At 36.7% G+C, this 16597-nt stretch overlaps 1 protein-coding gene across 1 annotated transcript in view; it reads right to left on the reverse strand.

Annotated features, from left to right (window-relative positions):
* Positions 1–16597, reverse strand: part of SPTLC2 (serine palmitoyltransferase long chain base subunit 2) — a 59699-nt gene that overhangs the window by 24186 nt on the left and 18916 nt on the right. The window contains exons 4-9 of the mRNA XM_085225397.1: positions 15833–15981; positions 15397–15521; positions 14703–14796; positions 12044–12149; positions 11043–11262; positions 9119–9245 (exon numbers count right to left, since the gene is read on the reverse strand). Of these exons, the coding sequence (XP_085081523.1) occupies positions 9119–9245; positions 11043–11262; positions 12044–12149; positions 14703–14796; positions 15397–15521; positions 15833–15981 (821 nt within the window). The remainder of the gene's footprint in view (positions 1–9118; positions 9246–11042; positions 11263–12043; positions 12150–14702; positions 14797–15396; positions 15522–15832; positions 15982–16597) is intronic.

The following is a 16597-nucleotide window of genomic DNA, read 5'->3' on the forward strand; positions in this document are numbered from 1 at the left end:
ACATCAGATTGCCCAGGGTCCCATCCATCCTGGTCTTAAACACCTCCACAGACGAGCACCCACAATATCTCTGGGCAGCCTGTTCCAGTACCTCACTACTCCTACAGTAAAACAAAACAAAACAACTTCCTCCTGACATCTAATCTAAACTAAATCTCCCCTCCTTTGGTCTAAAACCATTCTCCCTTGTCCTATCACTACCTACCCTTGTAAAAAGTTGATTTCCTTCACATTTATAAACTCCCCTTAAATGCTGACAGGCCACAATGAGGTCTCCCTGCAGCTTTCTCTTTTCCAGGTTGAACAAACTCAGTTCCTCCAGCCTATCTTCATAGGAGAGATGTTCCAGACCTTTGATCTTCAAAAGAAATTCAACTAGACATAAGCAGGAAGATTTGATGCTTTTACTTAAGGACATATCTTGACAAAGGCAAAGAAAAACAAAACAAAACAAAACAAACAATCACCTCTGCTGAGAATGGCTGTCAGAAACAAACAAGCCCCATTATGTGTTGAGAGTTCAAGATAATGTGTCTAATAGAAAAGATCAAAAGTCATCCATCAACAGTACTTTACCATTTAAAAAAAGGTATTAAGAGGGCCAAAGTATGTATATTAAAAATTCTGAAAGATTGAACACAAAGCTATTTCATATGCAAATGGTGGCATGAGCAGACAACTCAGCTTCATGACCGTGCACCTGGTACATTCAAAGCCCTGCAGGAGATTACAGACTTCCATCACTATAGGACATCATGTAGTTTTCCCATAAAGAACTTTTCCAGGAGTTGACGTTCTACTAAAAGCAATTTAAGCTCATCCAAGAATATCACAGATAAATAGAGTAGCTACTCAGACAGCATCAAGTAAACTATCCTGGAAAAGCTGGAACAAAATCACACTGCAAATTTAGCTTCACTCTGACACTACCCGAAGGATATACTAAGGAATAGAGTATTGTCTACAGAAAGTGAATTTTTTTTTTTTTTGCACAGGTGAATCTAAAAAACAGTATGTGCAATAGGACTCTAAGAGTAGAATTTCTCATGATTTTTTTTTTTTATGTTTAGCCATTTGCACTTAATGTGCTTTGTTAACTGAATCTAGTTACACATCCGTGACATGGATAAAATTCATCACATCCTAGTAATTACGATTTGCAGTCATCTTTATTTTGAAATTCAATATAAAATGCATTTGATCTAATGGATCAATAATTTTAAATATTGAGATTTAGAGTATCAATCCAGAACAAACAAATTAAGATTGTGTTGACTGAGTACACATATTATCTAACTTTGTATGTTAAGTTCTGAAAGGATTCATGATACTGGTGGTACTGCTACTGATTCAAGTTTGCATTTTCACAAATGCAGAGTCCAGAGAATAACATTCACAGCAATTGCTAAGACAGTTGCAAATATCCTACTTGACAGCTATTCTTGTGCCTTGATGAGAAGAAAGGAAGAAGAAATGTGTGCTCAGACTGTCCTTCTGAACTAATCACGATGCCTCCACTGCAAAGAGGAGGAAGAAAATGAAAAATACAGTTTCAGTGAAACTTAACCTACCAAAGGAAAAAATAAAAAAATAGAACTCTATTTTGTTTTTTACTATGGTACACTGGAACTTAAAATGCATATATCCTCTTAATCCTGTGAATAAGACAAAGCACCAGTGGAGGGAGAGGTGAACATATTCAAACCTTGGTACAATACAAATAAGTTGGCAGGCCAATTGAAAGTCACCAGAGAGAAAGAACATCAGGAACACATAAAAACACCACACTTCTTTACAAGCTAAGGAATGTGCAAGCTTTGACAAAGCATGTTATAGAAAGGATGTTTATAACAGACTTCCATGGAGACAGTTCAGTAGCATTACAACATAGCAACGAGTGCAAACTATATCTACCATCTGTTTTGTGCAGACTGTTTTTCTAGAATGGAAACTAATATCAAAGCTAATTATGCTTTGGGATTTTTAACACCAACATAAGAAGGGTGCCATCATAGTGCAAGAGAAGACGATCAAAGATATTTTCTCTTCATATTTTATTTTATTTTTTAACCAGGATGAGTTGCAAATATCATAGTTTAACCTAACATAGTAACTTCCTTTATTCATTGTCAAATGTCAGAGAATGCTACACAGAAACACAGAGACCATCACCTCCAGCCAAATATCAGCCATAAGATCAGCCAGTGAGCCCACTTCCACATTTTAGAGACAGCTATAGTCAAAAAGTAAGGATATATTCAATATAGAACATGCATTCAGAGTCACCTTAAGTCTGAGAAAAACAAAACCGACAGCATTCTAAGAAATAATCACATCTCTGAAGCTCATTTGCATTAGTGGTTAAAAGATCTCTTCTGAAGCCATCCTCCTCAAAGAGAAAAAATGAACAATAGCTATATGTTGTTTGCACTACTGCTGCCATGCTGGAACTCACCCTATATTACAAAGCATAGATGTTCTCTACATACATTACAGAAGTAGAAATAGTGTAGAAAGACGTATATTTTTCATCCAGGAATATACAAAATAAAAAAATCTGTACTATACACCACCTTTTCAAAAAATTGCACAGTGCTAATGTTTAACAAATCTGACCTACATAAATAATATTATAATATAAAGAAAAAGGCACTCCACATCAGACGTTACTATAGGGAAAAATAAAAATACCTATGGACTACATAGGCCTCATATTTGCATGTTAACCTACCCTCAAATCAGAAGGGAAGTAATTGAGCATTGAAAACCGTAGGAAAGGTCTCACTATAATAAAATCTTCCCAAAGTTCCCTATGCCAGCCTTCAAACAACCCTTCAATTTCACTAATACATCAAAAAAAACTGTTGTTAATTTATCTATTTTCTCCCTGTAATCTCTGAATTGAAATGGCCCTAAATGTACTTCACAGAAAAAAGTTTTGCCAAGTGCCTGTCATTGCAGAACTGTAATACTAGTATTAACTTTGCTACAAAGAAAATTGTTGCAGTTGCCAAGACTGATGATAGGAGAAAACCCTGTGTTTACATGGGTCATTCAGGTATTAAAAACAGAAACAAACCAACTTTGCTGTAAACTGCTATGAATCACGAACCCAATTTCCTCATTAGCCAAAATAGGGCACGTGACCTTATTTGTGATTACTTTCGTTCAAATGCTTTACTTTGACATACACAGACTAACAACATTTTTAGTTACACTGCTGCCAACAATCTATGCTAACAAGCCGCTGCCTACTCCTTTCTCCTTTCCCAGGAGGAACAGCAGTCTACAAACATACTGTAGAAATGTGACACCAAGTGTTGAGAGGAAAAAGAGAGCCATACATTTCAACTCAAACATAGTAAACAAACAAAGAAAATGAAAATACTTCAGCAAAAGCATGTTCTTAGTCCTATTTCTGCTATGATGGATCAATATTTAGGCTATGTAGATATAGGAACATAAATAGCATGTACTGGGATGTTACCAGAACAAAGCAAACGTACAGTTATCAAGCTTTATGAGCTCTTGCACGAACATCACAATATTGACTGAAGTTCAAAAGAAGCGGCACTGAAGAACTCTCACATTCCAATGCAGAAAACAATGGGTACTGCTCTGTTAATGTCTCTAAACAATCTTCAAAGCACTAGCAGCTGAAGGATTTCTCCTCCTCAGCTCAAGTTAAAGCAATTTTTCTAGGTTTGCCATGCACAGTGGGAGGGAGGTAAGGATGCAGCAACAAGCTGGATTTAAAAGATCCCCAGCTGGAAGCACAAATACAGAGAGTGATGTTTAAAGCTGTCAGTCCCCTGGAGAGAAGCAGGAAATTCTCTTTATAACCCCCAGAGTATTTGTTTTTCCAACCTTTTCCCAGCTCAGCTTGAGATTCTCAAGGGTAGAAACAAAAAAAGTTTTCACTTTGCTCAAATTAGTTCTGGGTTCTCAAGGTGATAATTTAACACCTCATTAACAAGTGCATTATTGGAAGAAATTCAAATGAAACGATTTTAATGCTAATTGAACATTTTCAACCTCAGCCTGTAGGAGGAGTATTTATTCTCCCTCCAAGCAGAAGGGCTTCCATTTGCTTGTCTACTGCTACCAATGACAGGAGATGAACTTTATTTACTAATATGCTATACATTACTCAGAATTCTATACCAACTAATATAATGTGAGCAATTTGTTTGCCACTGCTTACATTTTATATTTGCAAATATTTCTGGATCATTTTTACAAGGAAAAGAGGAATTTTTACAGAATGTCTGACTTGAAGAAGCCTACTGATAAGGCAGCTGATTTAGCTGTTATATAAGTCATATACCCACTCAAGGGCCTAATTAAACATACAGAGGTTAGTATACTAATTCCAGTCTCTTCTCTCCTAGAATTTACAGGGGTCAGGCTTAGTTTTGTTTTGTTTGATCCAATATGGATCCTCCTGTGTATTTCAAAAGTACAGCAATCATCCAGCCTTCTGAACTGTTAAGTTAGGCTCAAAGCTCCCTGCCAACACAGCTGTACATCCTAACTGCTCTTGGTAACAATTTAACACTACTTTTTTTTTTTTTTTATTCAACTCACTCAAGTTCACTGCATACAACAACAGCAAGATTAGAAATCATGTTTTGTTTTTAATTATTAAAACTGAGCAGATACACTACTAGTTCCTCACATTTGAGGTGCTAAGATGACAAACACATATCAAACTACACGCAGCTAAGTGGCTAGCCTTCAAAAGTTAGTTGTTTTTGATAGTCTAGCAGCTCAGAAACTGCAATACTTCCACCTCCATTATCTACAACTTTAGAGCTATATAAGATAGTAAACTTGGTTTTCTACACAGTGCTGAAGCCAATACTCACACAAATTTGAAACGCTATCTTGTTGAAGGTGTCTCCATAACTTATTCTACAAATGCTATTTTAGTATGGCACTGATAAGGCATGGGATACTTACCTCCTGAAAATGAAATGATGACAGTAAACTTGTATGCATAACTAACTACTATTGCTGAATTAACACCCATGGACACGGAAAGAAGCAGTTCACCTCTTTTACAAGCTATTAACAGGGACAGCTAAGTTAAAACTTAAACACTAAACATTCAGTTTTTAATACACTCTGACAGAGGTTAATCAGTCCCTAGACTGGCTTCATCTTGCATGTTTTAATTTACCCATGTCTTGTTACTTCGTTTTTTTCCTCATTTGTCCCCATGCAACATTATCAGGGCAACAAAGAGGCTGGGTCATGAAAACCAACAATACTAGCAGAACCCCAGTTGAACAAGGTATATTACTATCTCTTATAAAAAAAAAGGAGATAACTAGATTCCCAGTGAGCTTGTAACAGCAAAAAGTCAAATAGACCAATCGAGTCTGAAAAAAAATCACCAAGGCAGGTTAAGTACTTAATACCATAAAAGCTAACAATATCTAATGTACAGGGATAACCACCAGGTGACTCATCTTCCCCAGTCAATTTAAATAACCCAAACACCATGGGATTGACAAGAATTTAGTGGCCCTACAAGTTTTCAGAGCCCCATTCCAGGAATCGTTTTGTCATCTTAGTGTATACCAACTGTGAACCCCCAAAAAGCTGCTTATGGCTTTTCTTTCAGTTACTATCATTGTTATGAAAACGTCTTGATCTATAAAACCAGCTATAACTTATTCATCTTTGTGACTTGAACAGAGAGAAAGAGAAGCACCCCTTGAGCCTCTGACAAGTTTCTGCAACACTTGCCTGTTCATGGCTCAGTCATAATGACTTTGAAATGGAACACCAGCACCAAAAATTCACCTGTAGAAAGAGGCCTTCTCCATCCCTTCTTTTCACTCTACTCTACTACATATCAGAATCAAATGTAATAATTGTGGTACACCCATGTACATTATCACTGACTGGAGAGTTCCCTGAAGACATTTAGCATGCCTAAGATATTCATCACTCTTAAGGACTGTTCTGCTGAAGAAGTTGTCAAAATAATCACAAGTTAAGCACGTTTTACTTTCATATTTATTTGGTCTTTGAGTGTAAGAGAAGTAATGTAAAGTAAAATAGGACAGATGTACTACAGTAACCAAGTAGTGCAGGGGAGTGTCAGTAGTATTGGAAGAACATTTTTAATCAAGAAAGGGCTCTACCATCATTTTGTCTGTTAAACTGTTTTTTTTTACAGTCTGGCTGAAAGGGAAAGTAATATGCTTGCATTTATGTATAAATGTGTTCCTGTAACTGTTTTCAGAGACTGAGACCTGATAGTCACTTACGTGCATTGACAATACCTGGAATAACAGATCAGTTTGAACTGAATTAATCCAAGACACAAGACATTTCTGTCCCAGTTTAGGCAGCATATTTGCAGACTGTCAGTTCTATATTCTCTGTGAACAACAATTCAACTTTTCATAGCATCTATATTTTGTCTGTGCTGCCTATTACAAATACTTTGCTTATTCTCTGGCAGCTTGCTAGAAAGATCTGAAACTAGATGTTTTCTTTTATAGTTATGTAAGATTTTAGTAACTACAACACCTTGTACTGAAAATTCAGAGCCTCTCGATGTTTCACTAGATTCAGAAATAGTCCTAAACACAGAAGAGAATTTTAACTTATTCTTCCAAAGTAATACACAAAAATCTTTTATCCATAAAAACAAATTACTTTCTATTACATATTCCTCAGTTACTGACCATCCTAATCTGAAACCACAGTTTCCACAAAGGTTTGATGTCACGGAGAATGGTTACTTTTACTAGTATGTGGTGAAGAGAAACAGGCAGATAAAGAAGTCACAAAGACTTTACAAGCAAGCATTCCTGAAGCCATTAGAAGAGTTAATTGTGAATGAACACAAGGTTTGGATCTAGCAAATGGTTTACCATTCTGATTTAGCTCCATCTCCTGCACCCTCGGAAAACAGAAAAAACCCACTGTCCTATCTCAGTCCACCTTATCCATTAGTTCAGCTTGGCTAATTTAAAAGAAGTTGCATTTTTGTAATGCTTGGTTTATTCAGAGATGCTTATCAGCAACCCAGTTTAGCACTACTACTTCTTGAATGCCTTCCACAGTTAACAACTCTCCAGAACTATTCTACTTCAGACTTCCTGTGGTCAAACCAATTGCAGACAGCAGTTCTTCAGACCCTCAAACAATTCCACAGAATCAAAACCACAAGTTTTTCAGCCAAATCCCTTAAATAAAGAAAAGCCTTTGTCACGTTATCACTAAGCAGCTGTTCAATTCACACAATTGCACTTTAGCTAATTTCATCTAGAGAAAAAGCCTTTGAAGTACTATTTTTAAAACCTCAAAGAAATTAAAGAGCTTGACTAGGAAACAGCACTACACAAAAAAAAAAAAAAAAAAGGAAAAAAATAATTCCATGCAGGGATTATTCTATAAGGAACTTACACTAGATGAAGTCTGAGCTAGATAATTACAGAGACACTTTCATGAGAGCTGTAGCTGAGAAATTCTTTTTGACCAGACAGAACTGTGGCTACTCAGTTGCTATACCCAGCACTTCTAAAAAAAAAAAAAAAAAAAAAAAAAAAAAAAAAAAAAAAAAAAAAAAAAAAAAAAAAAAGCAGCACTAAAACTCAATCATAATTCTGAAGTAGAAGCGTCCTTGAAATGATCCAGCTTTCAAACACCATAAGCACTTTTTTTTTTGCAGTAGAAAGAGCGGCCAGGAATACTGGTAGTCCTATGCACCAAACTAGGATATAGTTTGATGTGCATATTAAGCAACACAGTAAAAAAGGTATTTTGAGTTTAAGGTTATTTTAACTGACTGGTTCCTGATTTGGTTCTATTTTCAGCGTGGATGGGGCTTGCTGGCATAAAGGCAGACACCATGGACATTGCTTCCCTTCTCACAGCTTGAATGAATACTACACTGTAGTCACAGAAAGGGGCAAAAATGCCATAGTTTATAACTGATTTCTGTTTCACACTTCTTTTTTCTATTTCATTATGCCAAACAGACACTGGAAGAAACCCAAATCAATCAACACTTGAGCAGATCATTAATTAAAATAGCTCAGTCATTTTTAAGATGGCAAGATGCAGCACTTTGGCACAACTTTTTAGGCAGTTTGAAATTAGTTTAATGTCTATTCCGAGGGCATTAACAGGGATAACTTGGATTCTAAAGTTATTTAACCAGTATACTTTTCCACTACAGGAGTTATCAGCTAAGTTAACTGACCAGGTTATCCAAGTTCAAAAGCAAATACCGCTCATCAGTATACACCACCACCTTGTGGCCAGATGCCTGAAACTTCTGTAAATGAGAATTCAAACGCTTGAATGTATTAAGAGTATCTGAATTGAAAGCCAGAGAGAGATCCTCAGTGAGCTACACTGCCATGCTGTTTGAGCTGCTCACAACATTTTAAGAAACAATGAAGATGGAAAAGTATTCTACATGCAAAGTGCTGTACAATTTCAGTTTCAAGGCTGCCTGCACTTGTGACATGTAGGTTATTTATTTCATGACTGAAAAAACAACTTCTATTTATCAGGCAAATAAGTTGCATAAATTCGGCTGTAGGACTTTGCATGAATCAAGAGTCCTACCCATCTTCCCTTTCTTATCTATCATGAAAAAAAAAAATTGAGTCAAGAGAGCTGAACACGCCTTCCTCAGTGTATTAAATCCACTGATCTTGAATTCTGCCTCTAGCTCCTTAAGTAAAAAGGGATTTTAAAAATATGTTTTCATTTACTTTAACCAAGGTGAAAACATCAAGCTATACTACAGATGAAAAATCAAAACCACTGTCCTCTCCAGTAACGAAGGAAGACTGTAAAATATACAACAAAGTACTCTAAAAAGTTGGGAAAATAACGATGGACAGAACAGGAAGAGAGAAGAAAGCTAGAAAAGCTACATACAGAACAACAACAGCAAAAAAATCAATACAAAACAATTCTTTCCTGAGTAATCCTAGGATGACTTACCTTAGCTGAAAACACTTTACACCTCTATTATGCTGATATGCCAAGTAGGATAGTAAATCTACAGGCAATCATGAATGTGTTCGCTGAATGAGTTTTGTCTGCCCTCTTCCACATGCTTAATGTTGCAAAGACTCACCAAAAGTTGTACCATCTTCACCCATAATGCACTTCATGGAGGTGATGATTTGCTCCACAACAGGAGGTGATAGTGATGTTGCATACACAGCACTGTGAGAGTGAGTCCTGAGGTAATCAATCAGCTCCTAGCAAAACACAAGAGGCCATCAGACATGGCTTTTTCAGCACTCCAGAGGAATGCTTTAATGACAGAGTAAGTTAGCCCATTACAACAAACCTCTTCCAGAATGTCCTGGAAGAGAATAGGTAGCTCAGGGACTTATTTTACAGTATAAGTAACGAACAGTTGAAACGTGAACAGCAGAGACATGACTACCTATAATTATATCCCAGGGCAAGAATATCCACAGATGAAAGATAAGTGGCTATGACAGACTTGCAACAGCAAATTACAGCAAATTATTAAACAACAACAGCATTAGATTGCAACAAGGTGTTTTGCGCTACTCAAATTGTGTGCAAACCCTTGTTTCAAGAGCATTTATTATAACCATAGGAGTATAAAACAAGTGAAATAGCGGGGAGCAGGATCCATAGGTGCCTACGTATCATGCTCAATATAATTGCTTCCCCATAAAAAAAAAATAAAATCACCAAACAGGGCACAGGCTACAAAACACTACTTTCTCCCATTTACCGGCGCAATATTAATAAAATCTCTTGCTTTATTTGAGATTGCAAGAATCCAGGCTACCAGTCCTGCACTTCCCAATTAAGTATACATTCTAGATTTGTTAGGCGGTAGGACAGGTCATATGGGAACAAAAGACAAACATACCATAGATTCAGATTGCTTGTCGTTTAGCTGTAACAAAACCCTTCATAATGATGAGACAACTCCAGTAAAATATCACAAAAACCAGTACAAACACCAGGACAGATTCCATCATAAAACTGTTAAGATTGCCCTGTCCACAGTACAAGCAGGGTATATACTATAAAGAGGCAGAATCATTCAATTTTGTATTATTGCCTGCCTGGAGTCAGAGTTAAATTAAAGAAAGTTGTAAAAGGATTCTGAAATAACCCGAGGCAGGAGTATTTAAGGCCTCTTCTGAAGCAATTCCGCAAACAGAATACCTAAGAAACAACCGTGAAGGACTCTTGGCTGCTTCATTTTACACAGAGTTAATTCCACTACCTTGGAAAAAGAGTAAGATGGTGCTTTGTTCTAGTTAAGACGTCAGACTCATTTTACGCCAATTGCAGTAAAATCTCAGAAAGGAACTTCTGCAAGTCCCATCCCCATTCGGATGGAGTAAAGTACGTCGCTATTCGCATCTAAACAACTATCATCCTGACAGGAAAACAGTAGAGTTTTACTCTGAATTAAATATTCACTATAAGTCTCATCTGTAATATACATGCAAGGCTATAAGAAGGGACACGTTGCAACTGTCTACACCATCCCTGCCAAAAGGAGCAGTTTGACAAAGGCCAGTATGTTCTAGTAGTACCTTTCAACAGAAAAGAATCAGTGTCCATACACACAAAGAAGTCTTTTCAAAAGCAAACTGCTTAAGTCCAGAAGAAATCATCTCCACTAGGCTAAGTTAAGAAATGGATTTTTTTCAAATGAGCTGAAAAAACTTAAGCTTTTGGCATTCTTCCTGCTTCATTAAAAGTAATATTGAGAAATCCCTGCTTCCTGGCTCCAGCAGTTCCTAGGAAGATACTACACTCTTACCAGACTTTCTGCAAAACTAAACTCATCACTGACCACATGGAAACTGTAGAATTATGAGGTATTTTATTAGATGAGGCTCATTAGCATTGAACAGACTTTCATTGTACCAGACAGCAAGTAAAATTATGAAACAAATGGATAATACGGGCAATTTGAGAAACAAATCAATGTTGAAATGCTTAATAAAGAACTACAACACCAACCTCAAACAGCCATAACATTTTCAGCTTTTTACCTTCTTGCCCCCGATGTATCCTCCAGCAGCTCCAAAGCTTTTGGTAAATGTTCCCATCATAACATCCACATCTTCAGGATTGAGTCCAAAATACTCCACTACACCTCGACCAGTAGGACCCAGTGCACCTATACTATGAGCCTCATCAAGGTACAGATAGGATTTATACTTCTTCTTAAGGGCAATCACTTCAGGCAAACGGACTATAGATCCCTCCATACTGTTGAGAAACAGAAATTAATTGTGAGTTGACTTAATGGTTGGGGTTCTCTTTGCAGAGCCAGAAATCACAAAAATTTCTATTCTTTACTCTTATTAATTGTGACCACGTAGAACTTTCTATATGCATTTTTCTTTTGCAGAGTTGAAAAACAAGTCCTCTTTGGACCTACTGCTCAGTAACTATATTCTATTTGTTTAACCTCTTTGGGATGCTGACATACTGAAAAATTGGTAGCAGTAGCAATAAGAGGCAAAGGAACGTCATCACTGATAATTTAATAAATGAATTTTCCCTTTTCTACTTCCACTCTAACATCAGTATACATCCTACTTGCTTACTACTTTTAGGGCTAAGAACAGTCTTGAATTGTTTTGTGCTGAATGTCACATTGATGATTTTAATGCCAATTAGCAAAACCGACTACATACTTGTACACACTTACAAAAAAACTTTCACATTGCATAATTCCATTCACACTGGTATCATCCACTGACCACAGAAAGAATGGAATAGACAAGCAATTTAAGACCTCAGCTCTGATATGAATACCAATTTAGATTAACTTCTAAAACCTGATCTAGACGTGGTGAACATTGCAATACTAGGTGCAGCTACCATACTAGCAACAAAAAGTTTAGGATGTGAAGCATACATTCTTCAATTTAATCTCAGATAAGAGATCCATTAAATAACTGTGAAGTGATAATATTCAGTTTGATTTGACTAAGCAGCTAGATCATATGCAGAGGGTCTTAGGAATATAAAGTATAGTTTGTACCTGTATATTCCTTCCACCAAGATAAGAATTTTTTTCCAGGGCCTCCGTGTACGAGGTTGCCCATGCACAATAGCATCTTTGAGCAGCTTCTCCAGGCTTCGCATATCTGCACCAGAAATTACTGTTAAATGGTATTAAAACAGCTACTGGCTTGAGCTCTAACATGACAAATGATAGCAACACTCCAAAAACACACAAATTGCTTAGGTATGGAAGAGAGACCATATATAAATCAGTAAGCATAGGCTTCATCTAGCTGCAGGCCCATAGATGAGATCAGGGGGACTGGGTGATTACACAAACTCTGATGAAGAATTTGACCATCCTAAATTAAAAGTATGAGCAGTAGCACAGGTTGCAAAGAAGGACTAATAGGGCAGAGGAAGAATGAATGTGGGGTGGAGGAAGGCATCTCATTGCTAGGAAAAGAGAAAGGAATGTAAGGGGCAACTGTGTCTTTAGGTATAGAAATAAGTCAATAAAGAACAAGCTCAAAGATAATCAGCCAAAGTAGAAGACTGATCAAAGTGAAGAATAAGGATTTGCTGTTTAAAAGACAAAGAGACAAAAGGTGTGGGACGGGAAACTATAAAAACAAGCAGGGAGGAAAAAGGGAGAACCAATGCAGGAAATATGACAATGCTAAGCATACCAGAAGCTAGATGGATGATGATGTTAATAGACACAATCTGAAACCTTATTAGGTTTGACTAAAAACACTTGACATAATCCAAGTAGAACTAACAGTGTAACATAAACAAATGCATACATGTGAAATCAGTCTTGAAGATAAAAAAAATTGTGAGGAAGAAACAGAGATGGCAGTAATCCAACCATAGAAACTAAAATGTTGAGCAAGAAACAAGCAAATAAAAGGGCACAAAGAACCTCATAAATCGTGAAAAGACGATTAGTAGACTAAAACTGTTTTAGCAGCAAGTGGAGCTTATGAAGTAGAACTAGACTAGAAATTAGAGAATAAAACAGGTCAACTTAACTGTTAGAAATAGATCAGAAAAGGACAAATATCAAATGAACAGTGGAATAATGCCTTTCTCCAATATCTCTCCCACGGAAAAAAGAATGAATTTAGTGCAGTTATGGAAAATACTAGAGTAAAAGCCTTCTGCTCTTATCTTTCAAGGAAGAGGACTGCAAAATAGATCTAACCTTAGTAAAAAGGAGAAACTACACAATGAAGTAGGGAAAAAATGAAAATAATTTCTAGAAATAATGAGTGAAGCCATTAGTGTCTTGGAAAAAATGAGATTAATTAAAGCAGCATAGACCATAACAAAATAGCACTGAGAACACATGCAGTTTATTGCTTGCATTTTACCTTCTGATTCTGATCTGCTATTCTATTCTCTTTCATGGATCCCCAACATATAGAAAGTTTTTAGAGTAATCCATAGTCTCACCATTGCTAGTTTGTACCCTATAATCCCACATCTGTTCTTCGCTATAATGCCAGAGCTTCTAAGTCCTTCTCAGATAATTCCCAACACTATATTTCTGTGAGCGTTCTCTAAAATTCTGGAACATGGGACAATATTCAGAAGTATGCCTATACAAATACAGAAGATGAGTGCAAAGTTTTTGTGATCTTGCCCAGCAACCAAAATGCACTGCAATCAAGACTGATGAAGAATGGTGACAAAAAAAAAAAAAAAAAAAAAAAAAAGAAGTGTTACCAGTACACTCTGTACTTCTTTAGGGAAAAGTACTCAAACAATAGAGAATAAGAAAGCAAAAAAGACTAAAGAAACAAGAAACACAGTAAAGGATTTACCGCCCAGTAGGAAGTAGGACAAGGAAAGAAAAAGAACTAGAGCCACCCAAACTTTGCTGTCACCACCAGAGATTTCAAAGGAAGAAGAGTCAACGTGATCTCAGAGAACGATAATATAAGAAGTGCATTACGAGTTATGAGTAACTGAAGAATGAAGGTAGTGACAACGAATTAAGAAGATGGTATGTCTTTCACTGAGACTCAGAAGAAGAAAGTCTTTTTTTTTTTAATTTGAAAAAAATAAAATGCCTCCTTTGGAGGAAGCTAAAACTAGCAAAACGACAATTCTAAGTATCAGTTTCCAAAATACACACAGCAAGTAACAGTTAATCAATGCTTCATGTCCTGAAATCCCTTTTGTACTACACTGTATGAACATATAGTTGTCAAGCTTAGCCATGTCATCTCTCTGTTAAAGTTACCTTAATGTAGGACCATGCTAGCGTCTGGTCCTAAACTTAAAAACTTTCCTATTCCCTCAAATCATAACCTAGACCTCTACAAGACTACATTACTATGTGACACGGACTGTTAGATGAGCTTAACAGTGCTGAGCTAACCAGGTAACAAGAAGCTACATTAGAACACTACTGCCCGTAAACCTGCCAGAGAGCAATGTGTTGTTCTTTACACGCAGAGATGCAAGTCAGCCCAGCTTAATGATCTAAGCACTACTATTTGAGACTGAATACATAAAACAATTTCCAACTCAAAATGACTAAATAGTAACACCAGTCTTCTGACCTTTCAGGTAACCAGCAACTGATTTCTTACATGAAATGGGATTTCCAACTATAAGAAAATAGAAGAGTTTCCATCTGATCTGAAGACCCAACAGAAAGGCAACATCCACTATTTGATACTTACTGTTGTGCTTAAAGATTCGAATAGCTGCTCCTGACAGTCTTGCCCCAAGCACTAGAGATGCATGGTTCAGTTCATCACTCAAAATTAGACAGCCCTGAATTAGAAGGGGAAAGAGAAAGATACTGAAAAAGTTAAGTTTCACAGTCAAGCACACAACACCTTTCAACTCTCAATTGCTCAGAAATAATTTAAGAACACACACAAAAAAAAAAAAAAAAAAACCAACCAAAGGAAAAAAATCCAACATAAATACAGCTGGCTCAGGCAAGACTGGCTAAGAAATGATTTGCAGCCTTTATGTGGTAAATAAAGATACACAACTGCTGCTAGCTTACATAATTACTTGTTTCATCACCCACTGAAGTCCTGCAGAATGACAGTTAATTCTTAGTGTCTCAAGAGTATCAAAATACCTTTAAGTCAATTAACCACCGTTTAATATACTAACAAGTAGCCTGAGGAAGCAAGCCACAACATGCTAAGCTGTTCTTTCAAGATCTAGACTGCTACTGGTCCCTAGGATGCTGCTGCCCAAAGATTTTTGCAAAGCTAGTGATGTTTCCTGTGACCTACAATTTCCACAGAGAATATTTGCAGGTGCTGTCACTGAAATAAAAAAATAGACAAGTAGATTTTAGAAAACTGGACCCACAGTCTTTGTTACACGTGCTCTTACCAGCAACTTGAGCCATACCTTGCCTACTAAGGCTGGAATGTTCATAGAGTTGGTCGCAAATCCCATGCCATATGCCATTGCAGATTCCACACCTAGAAATCTGGCAACTAGCTTTTCCAGCTCCTCATGTTTGTCCAAGTTTCCTGCACATAAAACAGAAGAAATTCAGGGTGGAAAGCTTTCACTACTGCTGTATGCTACAGTAAACATCTTCAACAACCAGTGCAGTCTTTACTCAAAATCCCAGACAGTAACACTGTAGACATTAACAAATCAACAGCTGTGCTGTATAAACTAAACCCAGAAGGTCAATTTATCTTCAATAAAACAGTGATTTCTTTACTGCTTAGTCTAAAGTTCCAGAGTTTAAACAAGTAATGTTTAGAAGACTTGAGATCAAATTAAATACTTTGAAACAAACATTGAAGGAACATCCTATCTTCCTCCAACTTACCCATCTCTTGCCTACTGCTGCACACCCCAGCTCCATACTGGGACAGAACTTTAGCTGCTGCCTGCTGGCAAGTCCCATTGTTCTGCGCAAATCCGAGGTAGTTATAGGAACCCATATTAATAACACCTTTTATCACTCTCCCCGTGTATCTGTGTTAAAAAAACATTAAAAATTAGGACATACAAAATTGCAAAACTCAGCCAGAAGACTCTTCTTTGAGTTTCATAGAATATATACTGAAACATTAGTAAAAAGTCTATAAAATCAACAATTAAATTTTTTCAGCACTGATCCTCATTATCAAACTCGAGCAACAAAAAACACATTCTCCTTCTCTCATAGTTGCAAACTAAAAATGGAAGTTCCCGCAACAGTCTATATAAAGAGGCAGTTATGCTATTATATCAAATATTACTTCAGGATTTTCAAGCAGTTTGTTTCTGACATTGTTCCTCCTCCATCTCAGAAACACACAGTTTGCTGTCCAATTAGAAAATAAGATATCTAGATCAGTTAACTTGGCAGCCCCTCAAGCAGGATATCCTCTAACCATAGAAAGGAAATACGTCTGGCACTGTTGTGCTGATGCTACGTGACGAGGAGATTAAAGAAGTAGTTTAGTGGAAAAAGAAGTTTTAATTATTTTCCCCTTGAAAGTCAAGGAGATATATGACTAGTTTCACCAAATACTACGCTGCAAACCTCTTCATGTCAAGCCTCATGCTACGTCATTTCCAATTTAAAAAATAGAAACAAAACCAGAAG

This window comes from Meleagris gallopavo, chromosome 5 (assembly GCF_905368555.1).
Source record: "Meleagris gallopavo chromosome 5, MGAL_WU_HG_1.1, whole genome shotgun sequence".
NCBI classification, from domain to species: domain Eukaryota; kingdom Metazoa; phylum Chordata; class Aves; order Galliformes; family Phasianidae; genus Meleagris; species Meleagris gallopavo.